The sequence below is a fragment of the Heterodontus francisci genome, chromosome 2 (assembly GCF_036365525.1).
Source record: "Heterodontus francisci isolate sHetFra1 chromosome 2, sHetFra1.hap1, whole genome shotgun sequence".
Classification (NCBI taxonomy): Eukaryota; Metazoa; Chordata; class Chondrichthyes; order Heterodontiformes; family Heterodontidae; genus Heterodontus; species Heterodontus francisci.
The window spans coordinates 69,076,220-69,094,817 of NC_090372.1; the positions used below are offsets into that span (position 1 = coordinate 69,076,220).

Genomic DNA, 18,598 nt, shown 5'->3' on the forward strand with positions numbered 1-18,598 from the left:
GCTTGATTTACCTTTAGAAATCAGGAATAAAGTTTCCTCAGGAGCTTAAGGAGTCTGGGTAGCGTCCATGATACAGTGAATTATCGAGACTCTGTGGAAGATACAGGCTAGATGGGCTGAATGACCATTTCTCATCCCATGCATTCTTATACTCTTACCATGCACATATGTAGGAACATTTCAGAGAAATTACATAATATTAGGTTTGCAGCTCTGGTTGTTGGTACCTGATGGATTGATGTACACAGTCGTGGTTCTACAGAAACATCAGAGTACTATAGTCAACTTACTGATGTCTTTGATTTTAATCCTGCAAGCTCTGCACATTAGACTTTTTGTAGGTACCACTCAGCCATTTATGTTAACAACACAAGTCGAAAATAGTAATTATTAGTTTTATTTCAGATTCTATGTTGTATTTTTTTTTATTAAATTCTTTTTAAAAGATATGTTTCTACTGCACATCCATAGCGAAACCCTCTTAGAGCAAAACCCTGCTTGTTTCAACATACAAAAATGATAGGTAGGAAAAGATCAGTTGGTCCATCAAGACTGTCCCATGCAGTCATTGCTACTATTAAGCAACCAATGCTCCTACCCACCAGAAGTTATGTAATCCGCCAGTAGACAAAAAGACAGATTTAAAAACCCTCGGCTAATTCAAGGGTGAGGAGTAGGGGATGGGAAGCATTCTGGGAAGTTTCTCTCTGACTCTTAAAGGCAGTCACTGACTACAGTGACCATGAGACAAATCACCCAATCCCATCACACCTACCTTTTGTACACAGCAGTATCAGCCTAAGTCAGGAACTCAGCCAGCTACCATTGCTTGCAATAAATCTGCATTCACTGAACAAGCAGGCAACTTTTTCCAGAAAATGATGATCCTCTCCGTGAAAAGAAGAACCTCTGAGACTTGGTGCAATGCTTACATAACTTATATGCATGACTCCTGGTTCTCTCTAGCCTTTCTAGTTCAAATAATTTATTCACCCAATCACAGCCTAGTTCTTCCTTTTTGTTTAGATTTGATGGAAGTATTTAAAATAATGGAAGACTTGCATTTATATAGCGCCTTTCACGACCACCTGCTATGTCATAGTGCTTTATAGCCAATGAAGTATTTTTTTCTTTGAAGAGTAGTCACTGTTGTAATGTAGGAAATCTGGTCAAAATCTATGCTTTTCTAGATTAAAATGGCCCAGCTCTTTAAGCATATCATAACGAAGGGTAATTAAACTAGGTATCAATCTATTCGACCTCCAATGAACCTTTTCCAGATCCTCTATTAGCCACCATGTGAGGGGATCATAACTTGACACAATTTTCTATGTGAGTTCTAACTAAGGTTTTGTACAAGGACATTATGGTGCTGTTTATTTTATATTGGATTGTGCTAGCAATACATCCAAATACTCTTAGCCTTGCAGCACTGATGTTCATCTTTTAGAGACATCTTCCTGTAAACAGCTGTTTAATATATCAGCAGCCAACAGTAATTTCCATTTTTTAATAAAGGCAAATTACTTCTAATAGAGTTCACTATAATAAGCTTTCAATGTGTTGTTTTTCTACCGTAGTATTTTCTATACTGCTGTATTTTGGGATTGATGTCGTGTTCTGTGTTCCTGCGAGTAAACTACGAGCTGAAGATGTTGATGATGCTGATTGCTGTGGTGGTTTACAATATAATTCTTCTGCAAACCCATGCCTCACTCTTTGATGATTATAGCAAAATGCTATACACAACTATAAAGATGGAAAGGTAAATTCTCTCCAAGTTTGCAGTACTTTGTCAACTTTTTCCTGTTGATTATCATATGTGTGAATCGTTCAACCATAGATGTTTACTGGATAGAAGGAGGCCATTTAGTCTATCATGTATTTGCCAGCTCTTTGCTCGAGCAATCCAAAACTAATTCAACTGCCTTGGTTTTTCCTCATAGCTCTGTCTCTTCCTTTGCTTCAAAAACGTATCCATTTTTCCATTAAAGTTCTGCTTCAACTATACTTTATGACAAAGCATCTCATGCTCCTACAACATTCTGTCTAAAGAAACCCCTGATAACCTCTCATCTCACTCTGGTAATGACTGTTTTAAGTTTTCCTTGTCACTGAATCTCCAACCGGAGTAAATATTCTTTTTCTATTTGCCCTGTCAAAATTTTAAATATATATATATTAAATCTTATTTTCGCTTTCTCTGCTCAGCAAAGAACTAAACCTGATACCATTATTTTATTTGAAGGAAGTGAAGAACTCTCATTATGCATCCTACTGTATTCACATGATTTCATGGATGGAAAAAATGAAGAAATGAAGAAGTTCAAAAAATTAAAGTGTGAAAGAATTTATACATATTATGAAACAATGAATATGATGGATTCAATTTAGAACAGCTTGAAATAAATGTTTTCTTTCATTTTATCTTTATCACAATAACTTTAAAAAAAACAGATGGAACCGTTACGACTTGCATTGAATATTAAATTAAAAAGTGGAACAAAAAATTATAACATATAACAGAAAGTAAAACTGTATACATATAAATTGAATAGATATTGTTTGAAGATCGATACCCAGACAAGTATTGATCACTGATATTTTTTAATAGTTACACACTGATTTTATTCTAACATTGATCTAATGTTTGAATTATATTTTCTGCTCCTTCATTAGGCCTGGTGTCCTGAAGGATCTGAAGACAATGGGCGTAATCTCTCTTTTTATTTTCTTCATCACGCTTCTTGTCCTGGCTAGACAGGTGAGGACGACATTCTCTAAATATTTGATTTTTTAACAATACAAGTAAAATAGACAGCAAAGAGCTAAACAGTACAGATATGTAGAAATAGTTTTAAAGATTATTGTATTAATTCTGCAGTAATAAACATATTAATACTGCAGTAACAAACAGAAGTTCAAGGACACTGCACTCCCTTGATCTTGTTGACATTCAAGTGATTAATACAAAGAGTAATATTTTCCCAACCAGCTTATCCACTAATTGTTGATTGTTTTAATGGTACCCAAGTTAAAACCCTTTTGGCTTCTGCTACACTTTCATATAAATTGTTTTCGGAGCTATTAATGCTTTTAAAGGCAAATAGTTTGAAAAATTTTCTGGATAGTGAATAACAAATTATAAATAAGGATTCATTTTGTAAGGTTCAACTCCCAGGGCTGGATTTTACAAGGCCCCCGACGTTGGGCTCCGTGGCAGGTGGGGATGAACAGTCATTCCTCCAACGGCCCACCACGGAGCCTGACACCAGGAGAGTCGAGCCCGATCTTCCTGGCAGTGGTGAGGCTCCGTGGCAGCCCCCCTGGGTGATGGGACCTGGATTAACATATGTTGATTTAAAAATGTATACATTTAAATACACTTACCTGCAATCTAACGGTCGGGCCGCAATCTTAAGAGTAGAGGCCGGCACTCCCAGGCCGGGGTTGGGGGGGATGGTTCCTTTTAAAAACTTTAATTAGGTGGCAGGGCTGGTTGCCCTTAAAAAAGGCAGTTGATGCCATTGCTGGCATTGTAGAGCCCGCCCCTCCACATAATTGGGGAGGGGCGGGCCGACTGGAGTATTTAAATGAGCTGCCGCGTGGGAGATCACAGTGGCATGGCGGCCCACATTTGTTTCGCCCGCCACCACTTCCGGCAGTGGGCACTTAAAATCTAGCCACCATTGTGTGAATGGGAGAATGGGCAACAGAATCAGCCCTATAATGTTCTCTTAATTCCAACCCTCATTGATTAGATTTCTGCTGTTGTTGGTTGTGCTGCAAAGTGCAGCACTATGTATCACTCTGTCATCTAGGGATGAGAAATAAAGAAGACTGCTGTGGATTAAAAGCTAGCTCTCCCCTCCTCCAATCTACTGAGACTACATGCCTGAAATTGAGCCTTGCAATAAATATTCATTATTATACAGAGATTGTAATTTTTAAAAAAAATTCTATTTCTTCTCCTCTTCCTGCATCTCATCTAGCCAGAATGGGAAATAGTCTTGAGTTGCAGACACTTTCACAGCTAAAGTTATCACTGTTTCACAGCAGCTGGCAAGAGGTGCCCCTACGCAGGAAGAGAGATCAAACATTTGCTGCCATTTCAGTGGGCATCTAACATAATTTTGACTGGATACCTCCAGAATGGTTTGAAAGTAAGCTGGTTATGCTGGTTCATGTCCTAAATATTTTGGAGTGACTTTGGGAGAGCAGAACCTACTCCTGCTCCCTAAAGGTCATCGAAATAAGGAGGTCTTGGACTCCAAACTCAGTAGTTTCTATGATCCAGGCCTACCTAGTGACCCAGTACATGTTTAATACTAGTACATCTGATGGGAAGCAGCTACAGCAGCTGGCGAAGATGGGACTCCTGAAAATTATTTTTAACCTGATTTTAAATGTAGACTCCTTTGTAAGTTAGAAACTGGCTGCAGGGAGGGGCTTACCGACAACCTGCCCTGGTTCCAGACAATCAGGCTTTCTGGAAGCTTCACTGGGGGGGGGGTGGGAGGTGGGATATTGAGGGGAACACCTTAGATGCATTGCCAACCCACCATCATAAATCTTTCCATTCCATTGATGTACATAAGGTAGTAACCAATCAACGCCATTTAATTCTGTCGGGCTTTTACAACCAGCTCCCCTAGCTGCAAGTAGACTATAGCTGCATCCATTGTTGTTGTATTATATGTAGTACCCCTTGATCGAATTCTAGCTCTTTTCCTTTGTTGCTTCTAATTCCACATATGCTAAATGATCCTTGTGTCAGTCATTCTCAGAAGGGAATCAGTGTAGGTCCATCTTCCCTTCCAGACTGTTATCACAGAATCATAGAATGATACAGCACAGAAGGAGGACATTTGGCCCATCATGTCTATTCCAGCTCTTTGGTAGAGCTATCCAATTAAGCCCACTCCACTGCTCTTTCCCCAAAGCCCAGTATATTTTTTTCCCTTCAAGTATTTATCCAATTCTGTTTTGTCTGTTGCTATTGAATCTGCTTCCACCACCCTTTCAGGCAGCACATTCCAGATCACAACAACTCATTGTATAAAAAAGGTTTCCTCATGTTGCCTCTAGTTCTTTTGCCAATCACCTTAAATCTGTGTTCTCTGGTCATCGACCCTTTCTCGTTATTTACTTTATCAAAACCATTCAAGACTTTGAATACCTCTATCAAATCTCCTTTTAGTCTTCTCTGCTCTAACGAGACCAAGCCCCAGGTTCTCCAGTCTCTCCACATAACTGAAGTCCTTCATCTCTGATACCATTCTAGTATATCTCTTCTATACTCTCTCTAAGGCCTTGACATCCTTCCTAAAGTGTGGTGCCCAGAATCGACCACAATACTCCAGCTGAGGCCTAATCAGTGTTTATAAAGGTTTAGCATAGCTTCCTTGATCTTGTACTCTATTACTCAATTAATAAAGCCAAGAATCCCATATGCTTTTTTAACAACCATCTCAACTTGCCACCTCTAAAGATTTGTGTACATACAGCCACAAGTCTCTCTGTTCCTGCATCCCCTTTAAAATTATAACATTTAGTTTTCTTCCTATCACAATGTGTTACTTCACACTTCCCTGCATTAAATTTCATCTGTCATGTGTCTGCCCATTCCACCAGCCTGTCTGTGTCCTTCAGAAGCCAGTTACTGTTCTCATAGTTTACTGTATTTCTGAGTTTTGTATCATCTGCAAACTTTGAAATTATGCCCTGTATACCCAAGTCATTAATATCTTAATACCAACCACTGGGGAACACCACTGTATGCTTCAAAACATCTGCCACTATTCTCTGCTTTCTGTCCATTCACTAATTTTGTACTCATGCTGCCATTGTCTCTTTAATCCCAGGTGTTACGACCAAGTGAGAAAGGTGTCTAAGGGTCTGTGACTATCTTCACCTGGTCTTATTGTAACGGTTTAATTTTAAACACACTGTGTTTTGAGCTCCCCTTTTGTGAATCCTTGTTCACAACCTTCCAATTATAAGGCAAAGAAATGAGCACAAACAGACTTTCTTTGGTTTAAAGAAGAAAGATGAAATGTATTAAACCTTAAACTTGAACTCTAATACGGTTAGCGCCTACGCTAGCATGCACACGCAATGCAAACATGCAAATAGGGACAGAAAAGAGCAGAAGAAAACATAAGTTGAACAGTTTGAGGCAATATCTTGTTACTGTACTTCGAGCTCGCTGTAGTCCTTGATTGAAGATATGGTCTTGCGTTTCTGGGGCCCAGTGTTCCTTTTAAACCTTGTTGATGGAAGAGACATTTTCTCTCTTTGAGATTATATGGCTTCAATGGTTTCCGAAGCTGGTGAGAGTGAGATGAGAGCAGACAGGAGAGAGGTCTTATTAAACCAGGAGCCAGGAGCTTTCTGACTTCAAAATCTGCTTTTCCAGTTTAAAACTCTCCTAGTTGGCCAGCAGGTGGTCACATGACCGACTGGTTTGACCAGTTCTCTTCTGTGTATTTGGCGCAGGGACTGGTTCCCTTTGTTTCGACATTGTCTGATACTATATAAATGTCTTTCCAGTCAGGGGCTTGCAAGTTTTAATGTTCATGTGGCAAAATAATGTTTGCCTCACTCTTGGCAGGTGTGGGGGTTTGCCTGACACATGGGTGTTAATTTTGTTAACAGTTCTATTATGTGGTACTTTGTCAAACATCTATTGTTGGTCCACATATACATCAGCTGCTCTACCTTTGTCAACGCTCTCCGTTATGCCATTAAAGAACTTGATCCAGTTTGTCAAACATGATTTGCCTTTAACGAATCTGTGGTGACTTTCATTTATTAGCCCATACTTTTCCAAATGCCAATTAATTTTTTCTTGGATTATTGTCTCGAAAACCTTCGCCACCCCCAAATGTTAGGCTAACTGGCTTGTAAGTATCGGGCTTATTCGTTTCCCTTTTTTAAGCAGGGGTTTAACATTTGCAATCCTCCAATCCTCTGGCACCATCCTCATATCCAAGGAGGATTGGATGTGGCCAGAGCCTCTGCAATTTCTGCTGATACTTCCAATTACCAATTACATAGCTATATGGGGTGAATTGGCTAAGTTAGAATATGGGGGAGGTGGTGGTGTAGTGGTAATGTCACTGGACTAGTAACCCAGAGACCCAGGCTACTGCTCTGGGGATATAGGTTTGAATCCCACCATGGCAGATGGCAAAATGGGAATTAAAAAGCAGTCGAATCATGACCATGAAATCATTGTTTTATTTGATGCTGCCAGACCTGCTGAGTATTTCCAGCATTTCTTGTTTTTATTTCAGATTTACAGCGTCTACAGTATTTTGCTTTTATGAAATCATTGTTGATTGTTGTAAATACCCCTCTGGTTCACTAATGTCCTTTAGTGAAAGAAATCTGCAAAATGTGACTCCAGACCCACAGCAGTGTGGTTGAATCTTAAAATGCCCTCTGAAATGGCATAGCAAGCCATTCAGTTCAAGGGCAATTAGAGATGGGCAATAAATGCTGGCCTAGCCAGCGACTCCCACAAACGAATAAAAAGAACGGGAAATTAGATTAAAACATATGATGGTAGGTAAGCAATGGTAAACATTTAAAGAAATATTGCACAATTATCAACAAATATACAATTCATTGAGAAATAAAAGGCGTCCATCTGTGGCTAATGAAAGAGGTTAAAGATAGTATTAGGTTAAAAGAAGAGACTTATAATGTTACCAAGAAGAGTAGTACGCCTGAGGTTCGGAAAAGTTTTAGAAACCAGCAATTAGGAGGGAAAATATAGAATATGAGAGTAAATTAGCAAGAAATATAAAAACATCCCTTATTGCCCTTGAGAAGCTGCCTTCTTGAAGCACTACAGTCCTTGGGGTGTAGGTACACCAACAGTGCTGTTAGGAAGGGAGTAAAGATTGTAAGAGCTCCTACAAATATGTCAAAAAGGAAGAGAGAAGTGAAAATAAACATGGGTCCCTTAGAGACTGAGACAGAATAAATTACAATGGGGAATAAGAAAATTATAGATACATTAAACAAATATTTTGGCCATGACTTTAATCTTTCAACGCACTCACAGCAGGGAAGGCTGGCAGTGTGTCAAAAACCCGGAAGTTTGAGTAGCGGGTTTCTCATGGCATTAGCATCTGACTTCCAGGTTTCCCGACAATTAGAGCACACAGGTGTGATGACCTGCACCTGACTTTTGAAGCTTCGCTATTTGAAGAGACCCTGCAAGGGTCAGATTGGAGGCATTCCACAAATGTCAAGACAGAGGCAACTACTTGACAGGTGGAGCGTCAGTGAGGGAAGGCTGCATCACAGTTCTCAAATGTATTCCTGTACATCATGCTGCGGTCTGTAAGGGCCCACAGGGAGATTCTGTTCCCAGTGGATGGGGGGAAGAAGCCTGCCTCGGAAAACAAGCAGGCATGGTTGCAAGTGGCAGAGAAAGCGAGCAGCAGTCACTGTGATCCAATGACCTCATTAGAGCAGAAAAGGTGAGTGGCATGGCACAGTAACAGACTCCCTCATTCTGTCTTCTTCAGTCTACTCCTGCATATCACTCCTCAGAGCAGCACACCTTGGATGCACCCCTCCCTCTTTGTTGAGGCAACTCCTCACATCCCCATCTGGTCAGCCACCACTGACACTCACCCTCATGGCACCCTCATTGCCAGGCCACATCCACTCCATCCCTCACAGTAGCCCTCCACAAATGTTGTCCTTCCATTCTCTCAATACATTTTATTTCTCATACTCGTAGCTCTCTTCTTTCTCTCCATACAGGGGAAGAAAGCACAGAACACCAGGGAGAGCGAGAGAACCATGGATAGCCCACCACTCATTGTTACCCTGAATGTGGTGGAGGAGGATGCACTGGAGATGGGCAGAGTTTCTGATTACATGGCCATTGGCAATGGAGAAATGGGGGTCTCCCAGTTACCAAGAGACAGAAGTAAATATCACTCAGCCACATGGCATACAACACTCACTCATATTAACTTGACGTTAGCAGGCAATGAAAAATGGTTGCCCTCTCACCTTGTCAGCTCTAATTCATGTCTTTCATCTCCCATAGGTCCTGCAAGTGCCCCTCAGGAGCTGGTACCTGAAGGAGGACAAGGATTCCTCAGAGGAGATCACTCACTGGGTTGTCACATGGTGAGGCGCACATCACAAGTGAGTAGGAGCAGGTGCTGGAGACAGGGACAGCAGTGGAGAGTCCTAGTCGGAGGACACAGGTCCCACCAAGCTCACAAGTGTTAACCCTCGGGGGTCATCGATAAAGACAACACTTCTGGAGCAGCAGCAGAAAACGTGCTCGGTTCTGTCAGCCTTTCCAGAGCACTGTGCACACTTGGAGAAAGATTCGAGGGGTCTAATTCCAGCATAAGCGCCATGACGTCTAGGGCCTTTGCACTGCTGCCCCCTCACTCTAGAAAAATAACCACCTGCATGGAGCATCAGATGTGGCAGACAACCGAGTGTAAAAGGTTAAAAGTCTTACTAAAGGATGCAGGTCAAGTTGATGAAGAGTATATGAGGCTAACAGAAGATTAGTGAGAAATGTGAAATCTGTATAAAAAGAAAATTGGAGGACACTGCCGCACTGGCAGGACAGACTCAGTTTTTTTCAGTTTGCACATTTCCATGACTGCCTAGGGTCTCTTTGTTCTTGTTGAGATCTGCAGTGGGAGGGTTATATTTACCTAGCCCTAGGTTGGAGTTCTGCCCAGGAGCGGCGGCAGTGGGCGGTCCCACTCTGAACTCTCTTTCAGTGGTTTCGTGAGTCATGGTTGGTTCCCTTTTTTCTTGACTGTGGGGGAGGATTCTTTGCTAATCTTCCTTTTGTCCTTTGGGATACTCCTGCTTGCAGATATTTGTCCAGATTCTGCTGCACTTCTTGTGACACTTTGACTAGGTGAGGCATCACCCTCACAGTTTCTCTGCCCGCTTGAGGACTTTCTTTGTCTCTGCAGGTGCCTGTAAATGCTGTTAGCCACTCCGGTGGGGTGCTTCTAGTGTCTGCATTTACATAGGAGGATGTGGGGTCTAACTTTTCAAATATTTTGGGGTTGGCTGACCCGACAGTAGGGGTTTTCATCCGGGATTTTTTCCGGACTTCCTTTAACCTGCCCTCTTGGTCCCTTTTTCTCCATTCCTTTCTAACCTGTTGCCAGACTTGTGCCTGCCTGTCCCCTTTTGTTCTCGGGTCCCTTACAGTTCACCAGCCTTCTGCCGAAACAGGACTTAGAGGTGCGGATTTCACTGTAGGTTGAGGTTTCCCTTCAACCTGGCACATGTGGCAACTCCTACAGTACTCCACCACATCTCTGTGGAGTTTTGGCCAGTCAAACTGCTGTCTTATGCGGGCTTTGATTTTTCGTATACTGACTTGTCCAACCACTGCAATCTCATGGGCCATTCTTACTGTTGCTCTCCTGTACCTCTGCGGCACCACTAACTGGTGAACCACTGTCCACTCCTTGCTCTCAGGTCTGTGAGGAGAACTCCATTTCCTCATTAGTACCTCATTCTTTAAATAGTAGCAATCAGGGACTCCCTCTGCTTCAATTACAGACTGGGCAGCCTGTGCCAACTCTCTCAATACTGGGTCAGCTCGCTGAGCCTCAGCAAGGGAAAATTTATTTAATTCATTCCCTGGGTCTTCTAACTTTCCAAAGAAAGTCTCGAACAGACAGACCTCATGGTCATCTGACTGCAGTGCCAATTCTGTCTCCTCTGGGGCAGCTGGTTTGATCATGGCCTGATTCATTACACAGTCAGCGAAGCTGCAGGGGACCGTCTCCTGCCACTGCCCTGTTTCTCTGACCTCCTGCTGTCTCTCTTTCACTACAGGGGGAGCTACCACCTTCATCCCCACTAGATCATTACTGAGGAGCAGGTCAACCCCATCCACAGGCAAACTAGGGACAATCCCTATGGTCACCGGTCCCGAAACTAGGTCGCACTCTAAGTACACCCGATCTAAAGGTACAGGCATACACTGCCCTCCAATACCATTCACCACCATTCTGGTGTTTACTTCACTCTCTGGGGTAAGGTCAGGCCTTTTCCCAGTAAAAAGGATCTCGTGGCCCCTGTGTCCCTGAGGATTATTATGGGCTTGCTTGGCCCACTCAAGGGGTATGGGGTTACTCTCCCTTCTGACACATAACCTTCAGGAATCCTATTAAATTTTCCTGCACATGCAACTTTAAGATTCCTGGGTCTCACTCTTACTGCAGTTAAAGCCACAGCTTGTTCTGCTGTGCTTTCCATCAGATCCCTTCTCCACCACTGAGCAGGTGTGCCCTGATTAACCCTACAGGTTTTCCCTTTAGTTTCCAGCAGTCAGCTGTTAGATGCCCTGCTTTATTACAATGGAAGCACACAGGTCTCCGGGTCTCACTCCTACTTACAGCACCTTCCTTTTTGGCTGGAGGAGAGCATCTGTGTCTCCTGTTTTCTTTCCCTCCCAGGACTGCTTTGGCTTCTATCACCTTCCCACTCTTTGTCCTTTTTGGATTTGTGGGGGTGATTAGGAAAGGTTTTCCTCTGGAGAACCGACTTATAAATGAGAGCAAACTCCTCGGCCAGGACTGCTGCCTGCCGGGCTCTATGAGCCTTCTGTTCCTCTACATTTGTCTTTGTGGAGAGTGGGCGAGACTTTTTAAATTCCTGTAACAAAATTACTTCTTTGAGATTTTCATAGCTGAGCTGCACTTTAAGAGCTCTCAGCCACTGGTTAAAAGCCAGCTGCTTACTTCTGTCAAATTCCAGGTAAGTTTGAACAGCTTGCTTCTTGAGGGTTCTAAACCTTTGGCGATAGGCCTCGGGTACTAACTCATATGCCCCAAAGATAGCATTTTTTGTCAGTTCATAATCTGATGAGCTCTCATCTGGCAACAAGGAATAAACCTCATGGGCCTTTCCTACTAATTTACTCTGTATCAGCAGAACCCAAGCCTCAGCTGGCAACTTTAACTGCCTTGCTAGTTTTTCAAAAGACACAAAAAATTCTTCCACATCTCCCTCATTGAATTTTGGGATCTTTTGGGCGAGTTTTAATAATTCTGTATCCAACCCTGAATTACGCTCCTTCATATTGGCCATGCTGTCACTGGGTTTACTCTGTCGCCCCCTAGTTAACTCAAACCGCCTCAGCTCTCTGTCTTTGCATTCTTTCTAGAAGGTTCTTTCTCTTTCTCTCTCCTGTGCTCTGTCTTTCTTTCTCCTTTCGCTCTCTCCTCTCTCTTTTTCTTCACGTTCCTTCTGGAAGGCTCTTTCTTTCTCTCTCTCTCTCTCTTTCCTGAAATTCAAGTTTCCTCTGTTCCAATTGTATCTTTGCTAGCAATATCCTGTTAGAGAATACTTCTAACCCTGTTTCTGCTTCTTCAGATTCAAGGAAAAAATGGTTGGCCACTATTCTTAGAATTCAGACTTTCTAGCCTTGGCACAGACAGTGATCCCACACTGCTCTGCCATTTTCCTCTACTCATCCATAGACAGTGCTTTTAACTTATCCCAAGTTATTTCGCCCTGGCTTGGGGAGCCACTGGCTTCAGTTGCAGACATGTTAGTATTCTAGCACACACAACCGCAATAAAACCTGTATTGAAATCTTTTTTTGATTGAAATCAATTTGACTTCCAACTTCTCGTTTGTCTGTGGGTCAAATCCAGGATGCTAACACCCAAATTTCTGTTATGACCAGGTGAGAAGGGGTCTAGGGGTTCCCTCTCAGCTTTCACCTAGTGAATCCTTGTTCACTGCTCCAATTGTAAGGCAAAGAAATCAGACATATTTCCTTAGATTTAAACAAGAAAGGTGGAAGTTTATTAATCATAAACTCCAGTCCGGTTAACGACTACGAATATATGATGCGACCACGCTAGCATGCATACGCAATAAACTCACACGCAGATAGAGGCAGAAGAAGTAGAAAAGATTAAAGGGGAAGAGTTTGAGGCAATATCGGAATTATAAATACATGCCTTTAAGTTCAATGTGGAGTCTTTGCTTGCTGGTAAATCCTGCTGTTCCTTCTACTTGTTTCAATGTCGGAGTCTTTTCTCTCTTGAGGTTTATGTGTCTTCCGTGGGTCCAGTGGCTTGGGAGAACGTGAGAGAGACACAGCCAGGAGACAGGCTTGCTTGTTCCAGCTTCAGTTGTAAACTCCAGTCTCAATTCAAACTGTCCTGTGTCTCTTTCAAAAGCTTGGATCAGCTAGTCAGTCATGTGACCAACTGGTTTAACTAGTCCTGCCTTAGTGGATTTCAAAGCTCTCCGTGGGGGCGTGGGAGGGAGATGGTGTAGGGTTGTCTCTTACCGGCAAGATGTGGAACCATTGCCCAGACTAATCACTGTTAATTGAATCAGTGAGCAATCCTTTTGTCTCTCCAAGCATTGTCTCTTAATATGCAAATGTTCTTCCAGCCAAGTGTCTGGTGATCGTCAAACAAGTCATTTCTTCACTCCAGCAATAGTTTAAAATCAATCTTCATATGGCGAAATTAATATGTCTCATTCTTGGCAGGTGGGGGTAATGGCCTGCTACCTGACCCGAATCCAACGGGACACGATGACATGTTTCGGGTTTGGGTTGGGTCGGGTCGGACCGGGACCCGGTTGAGCTGTGTCCGGGTCGGGCCAGATCTGGGTTGAACACACAAAGTAAGTATTGCATTTTGCTCTGCTACAAAGTGTTAAAAGTAAAAAACCTACCTGAGCTGGGAGTCCTGGCCATCAAGGAGGGAAACTCTGAGTCTGTGCAGTGAGCGAGTGAGCATCTCTGTCTGCTTCCTGCAGATTCGGAGTCGCAAGGTAGGTAAAGGGAACATTCCGGTTGTCGGGTCGGACTGGGTCGGGATCGGGCTCGGGTCGGGTTGGGCGCAGGAAAAAATGGAGGGTCTCGGGCTGGGTCAAGCACAGGTCTGATGTGGTTCTTTTGGGTTCGGATCGGGTTTTTTTCCCCTGACCTGAGCAGGCCTTTATGTGGGGGGTCTGCATGACACATCCCTGCTTTTGTATTCTATACCTCAGCCAATAAAGGAAAACATTCTATATGCCTTCTTAACCATTCTATGTACCAGTCCTGCCACCTTCAGGGACCTGTGGACATGCACTCCAAGGTCTCTCACTTCTTCTACCCCTCTCAATACCCTCCCTTTTATTGTGTATTCCTTGCTTTGTTTTCTCTCCCAAATGCATTACCTCACACTTCTTGGATTGAATTCCATTTGCCACTTTTCCGCCCACTCAACCAAAGCATTGATATCATTCTGGAATCTATAGCTATCCTCTTCACTATCAACCACACGCCAATTTTTGTGTCATCCGCAAATTTCCCAATCATGCCTCCAACATTTAAGTCCAAATCATTAACATATACTACAAACAGCAAGGGACCCAACACAGAACCTTATGGAACGCCACTGGAAACCACGTTCCATTCACAAAGACAGCCATCAATCACTACCCTTTGTTTCCTGGCATGAGCCAATTTTGGATCCAACTTGCCACTTTCTCCTGTATCCCATGGGCTTTCATTTTTCTGACCAGTCTGCCATGTGGGACCTTGTCAAATACCTTACTAAAATCCATGCACTAGCATCCACCGCACTACCCTCATCAATCCTCCTTGTTACTTCCTCAAAAAATTCAATCAAGTTAGTAAGAGATGACCTTCCCTTAACAAATCCATGCTGACTATCCCTGATTAATCTGTGCCTTTCTACATGGCAGTTTATTTTGTCTCTCAGAATTGATTTGAATAATTTACCCACCACCAAGGTCAGACTGACCAGTCCGTAATTATTTGGCCTATCCCTCGCACCCTTTTTAAATAATGGTACAATATTCGCAGACCTCCAATCCACTGGTACCTCGCCTGTATCTAGTGAGGATTTGAAGATGATGCTCAGAGCATCCGCAATTTCCTCCCTGGCTTCCCTTAACAACCTGGGATACAATTCTTCCGCCCTGGGCGATTTATCCACTTTCAAGGATGTTAGACCCTCCAGTAATTTTTTTTATTCATTCATGGGATGTGGGCGTCACTGGCTAGGGAAGCATTTATTGCCCATCCTTAATTGTCCTTGAGACGGTGGTGATGAGATGCCTTCTTGAACCATTACAGCCAATGTGGGGTAGGTACACCCATAGGGTTGTTAGGAAGGGAGTTCCAGAATTTTGACCCAACGACAGTGATGGAATGGCGATGTAGTTCCAAGTCACGATGGTGTGTGGCTTGGAGGGTAAATTGCAGGTGGTGGTGTTCCCATGTAACTGCTGCCCTTGTCCTTCTAGGTGGTAGAGGTCGTGGGTTTGGAAGGTGCTGTCTAAGGAGTCTTGGTGCATTCCTGCAGTGCGTCTTGTAGATGGTACACACTGTTGCCACTGTGCATCGGCGGTGGAGGGAGTGAATGTTTGTGGATGGGGTGCCAATCAAGTGGGATGGTGTTGAGCTTCTTGAGTCTTGTTGGAGCTGCATCCATCCAGGCAAGTTGAGAGTATTCCATTACACTCCTGACTTGTGCCTTGTAGATGGTGGACATGCTTTGGGGAGTCAAGAGGTGAGTTACTCGCCGCAGGATTCCTAGCCTCTGACCTGCTCTTGTAGCCACAGTATTTATATGGCTCCTGCAGTTCAGTTTCTGGTCAATTGTAACTCCCAGGATGTTGATAGTGGGGGATTCATTGATTGTCATGCCATTGAATGTCAAGGGGAGATAGTTAGATTCTCTCTTGTTTGAGATAGTCATTGCCTTATGTGGCATGAATGTTACTTACAACTTATCAGCCCAAGCCTGAATATTGTCCAGGTCTTGCTGCATTTCTACATGGACTACTTTAGTATCTGAGGAGTCGCGAATGGTGCTGAACATTGTGCAATCATCAGCGAACATCCCCACTTCTGACCTTATGATTGAAGGAAGGTCATTGATGAAGCAGCTGAAGATGGTTGGACCTAGGACTACCGTGAGGAACTCCTGCAGTGATGTCCCGGAGGTGAGATGATTGACCTCCAACAACCACAACCATCTTCCTTTGCGTTATGTATGACTCCAACCAGCAGATTCCCATTGGCTCCAGTTTTGCTAGGGCTCCTGGATGCCATTCTCGGTCTAATGCTGCCTTGATGTCTCCCACCTCACCTCACTCTCACCTCACCTCTTGAGTTCAGCTCTTTTGTCCATGTTTGGACCAAGGCTGTAATGAGGTCAGGAGCTGAGTGACCCTAGTGGAACCCAAACTGAGCATCAGTGAACAGCTTATTGCTAATGTTACGACCAGGTGACAAAGGTGTCAAGGGGTTTTTTACTGTCTTCACCTGGTGTTATTGTAACAGGGTTTGACTTTTAAACACTGTGTTTTGAGCTCCCCCCTTAGTGAATCCTTGTTCACCACTTCCCAATTATAAGGCAAAGAAATGAGCACACCAGATTTTCTTAGGTATAAAGGAGAAAAGTGAAATTTATTAAACGTTCTTTAATTCCGTTAACGCCTATGGATATACGACGTGCCCACGCTAGCATGCACACGTGATACACACATGCAAACAGGGACAGAAAAGAGCAGAAGAAAAAATAATGTAGAGAGATTTGAGGCAGTCTCTGAAAGGGGTTTCTTGTTACTGTTTCTGTGTTTCTAGCTCGCCACAGAGTCTTTGATTGTAAGACAGCTCTTACTTTTCGTTGGGGCCCAGTATTCTTCTTAAACCTTGTTCACGGAGGAGACTTTTCTGTCTTTGAGTTCACGTGTCTTCAATAGATCTTCCATTCCATGAGAAAGAGATGGGAGCAGACAGGAGAGAGGTATTCTCCGGCCAGGAGCAAATAGCTTTCTGAGTTTCTCTCAGTAAGTTCAAAGTTCAAACATCCAATTAGTCATGTGGCTAAACTGGCCTGACCAGGTCTTCTGTGTATTGGAGAAGCAGGGACTGGGTCCTTTGTTCCAGCACTGTCTGCCAGCTTGCAAATGTCTTTCCTGTCTGGGCAATTTCTTGTGTTATGCCCTCTTCTTCCCAACCACAATTTTAAGTCTTAATGTTCATGTGGCGAAATAATGTGTGCCTCAGTCTTGGCAAGTGGGAGCCTGCATGACAGTAAGTAAGTGCCACCTGATAGCACTGTTGACGACACCTTCCATCACTGTACTGATGATCGAGAGTCGACCGATGGGGCGATAATTGGTCGGGTTGGATTTGTCCTGTTTTTTGTGCACAGGACATACCTGGGCTCCTTAGTACGTTCCAAACTCACGACCTCTAGCAACTGGAAGGACAAGGGCAGCAAATGCATGGGAACACCACCGCCTGCAAGTTCCCCTCCAAGTCACACACCATCCTGACTTGGAACTATATTGCCGTTCCTTCACTGCCGCTAGGTCAAAATCACTTCCTAACAGCACTGTGAGTATACCTACCTCACCCGGAACAGCAGCAGTTCAAGAAGGCAGCTCACCACCAGCTTCTCAAGGGCAATTAGGGATGGGCAATATATGCTGGCCTAGCCAGCAACGCCCACATCCCATGAATGAATTAAAAAATATTTCCACTTTCCTGGGTAGATGCCAGTGTTGCAGCTGTACTGGAACAGCTTGGCTAGGGGCGTGGCAAGTTCTAGAGCACAGGTCTTCAGTACTATCGCCAGACTGTTGTCAGGGCCCATAACCTTTGCAGTATCCAGTGCCTTCAGTCATTTCTTGATATCATGTGGAGTGAATCGAATTGGCTGAAGACTGGCATCTTTGATGTTGGGGACTTCAGGAGGAGGCCGAGATGGATCATCATCTCGGCACTTCTGGCTGAAGATTGTTGCAAATGCTTCAGCCTTATCTTGTGTTGGGCTCCCCCATCATTGAGGATGGGGATATTTGTGGAGCCACCTCCTCCTGTTAGTTGTTTAATTGTCCACCACCATTCACTACTAGATGTGGCAGGACTGCAGAGCTTGCAGATCTGTTGTTCGTGGGATTGCTTAGCTCTGCCCATCGCATGCTGCTTATGCTGTTTGGCACGCAGTAGTCCTGGATTGTAGCTTCACCAGGTTGACACCTCATTTTGCTCCTGGCATGCTCTCCTGCACTCTTCATTGAACCAGGGTTGGTCCCCCGGCTGGATGGTAATGGCAGAGTGGGGGAAATGCCGGGCCATGAGGTTACAGATTGTGGTTGAGTACAATTCTGCTGCTGCTGATGGTCCACAGCGCCTCATAGATGCCCAGTTCTGAGTTGCCAGATCCGTTCAAAGTCTATCCCATTTAGAACTGTGGTAGTGCCACACAAAGTGATGGAGGGTATCCTCAAGGGCGGCACAGTGGCGCAGTGGTTAGCACCGCAGCCTCACAGCTCCAGCGACCCGGGTTCAATTCTGGGTACTGCCTGTGTGGAGTTTGCAAGTTCTCCCTGTGTCTGCATGGGTTTCCTCCGGGTGCTCCGGTTTCCTCCCACATGCCAAAGACTTGCAGGTTGATAGGTAAATTGGCCATTATAAAAATTGCCCCTAGTATAGGTAGGTGGTAGGGAAATATAGGGACAGGTGGGGATGTGGTAGGAATATGGAATTAGTGTAGGATTAGTATAAATGGGTGGTTGA

The 18,598-nt window shown here is 43.8% G+C and overlaps 1 protein-coding gene across 1 annotated transcript in view; it reads left to right on the forward strand.

Annotated features, from left to right (window-relative positions):
- Positions 1 to 18,598, forward strand: part of LOC137379590 (adenylate cyclase type 2-like) — a 606,709-nt gene that overhangs the window by 512,015 nt on the left and 76,096 nt on the right. Inside the window, exons 18-19 of the mRNA XM_068050644.1 lie at positions 1,581 to 1,765; positions 2,680 to 2,764. Coding sequence (XP_067906745.1) covers positions 1,581 to 1,765; positions 2,680 to 2,764 — 270 coding nt within the window. The remainder of the gene's footprint in view (positions 1 to 1,580; positions 1,766 to 2,679; positions 2,765 to 18,598) is intronic.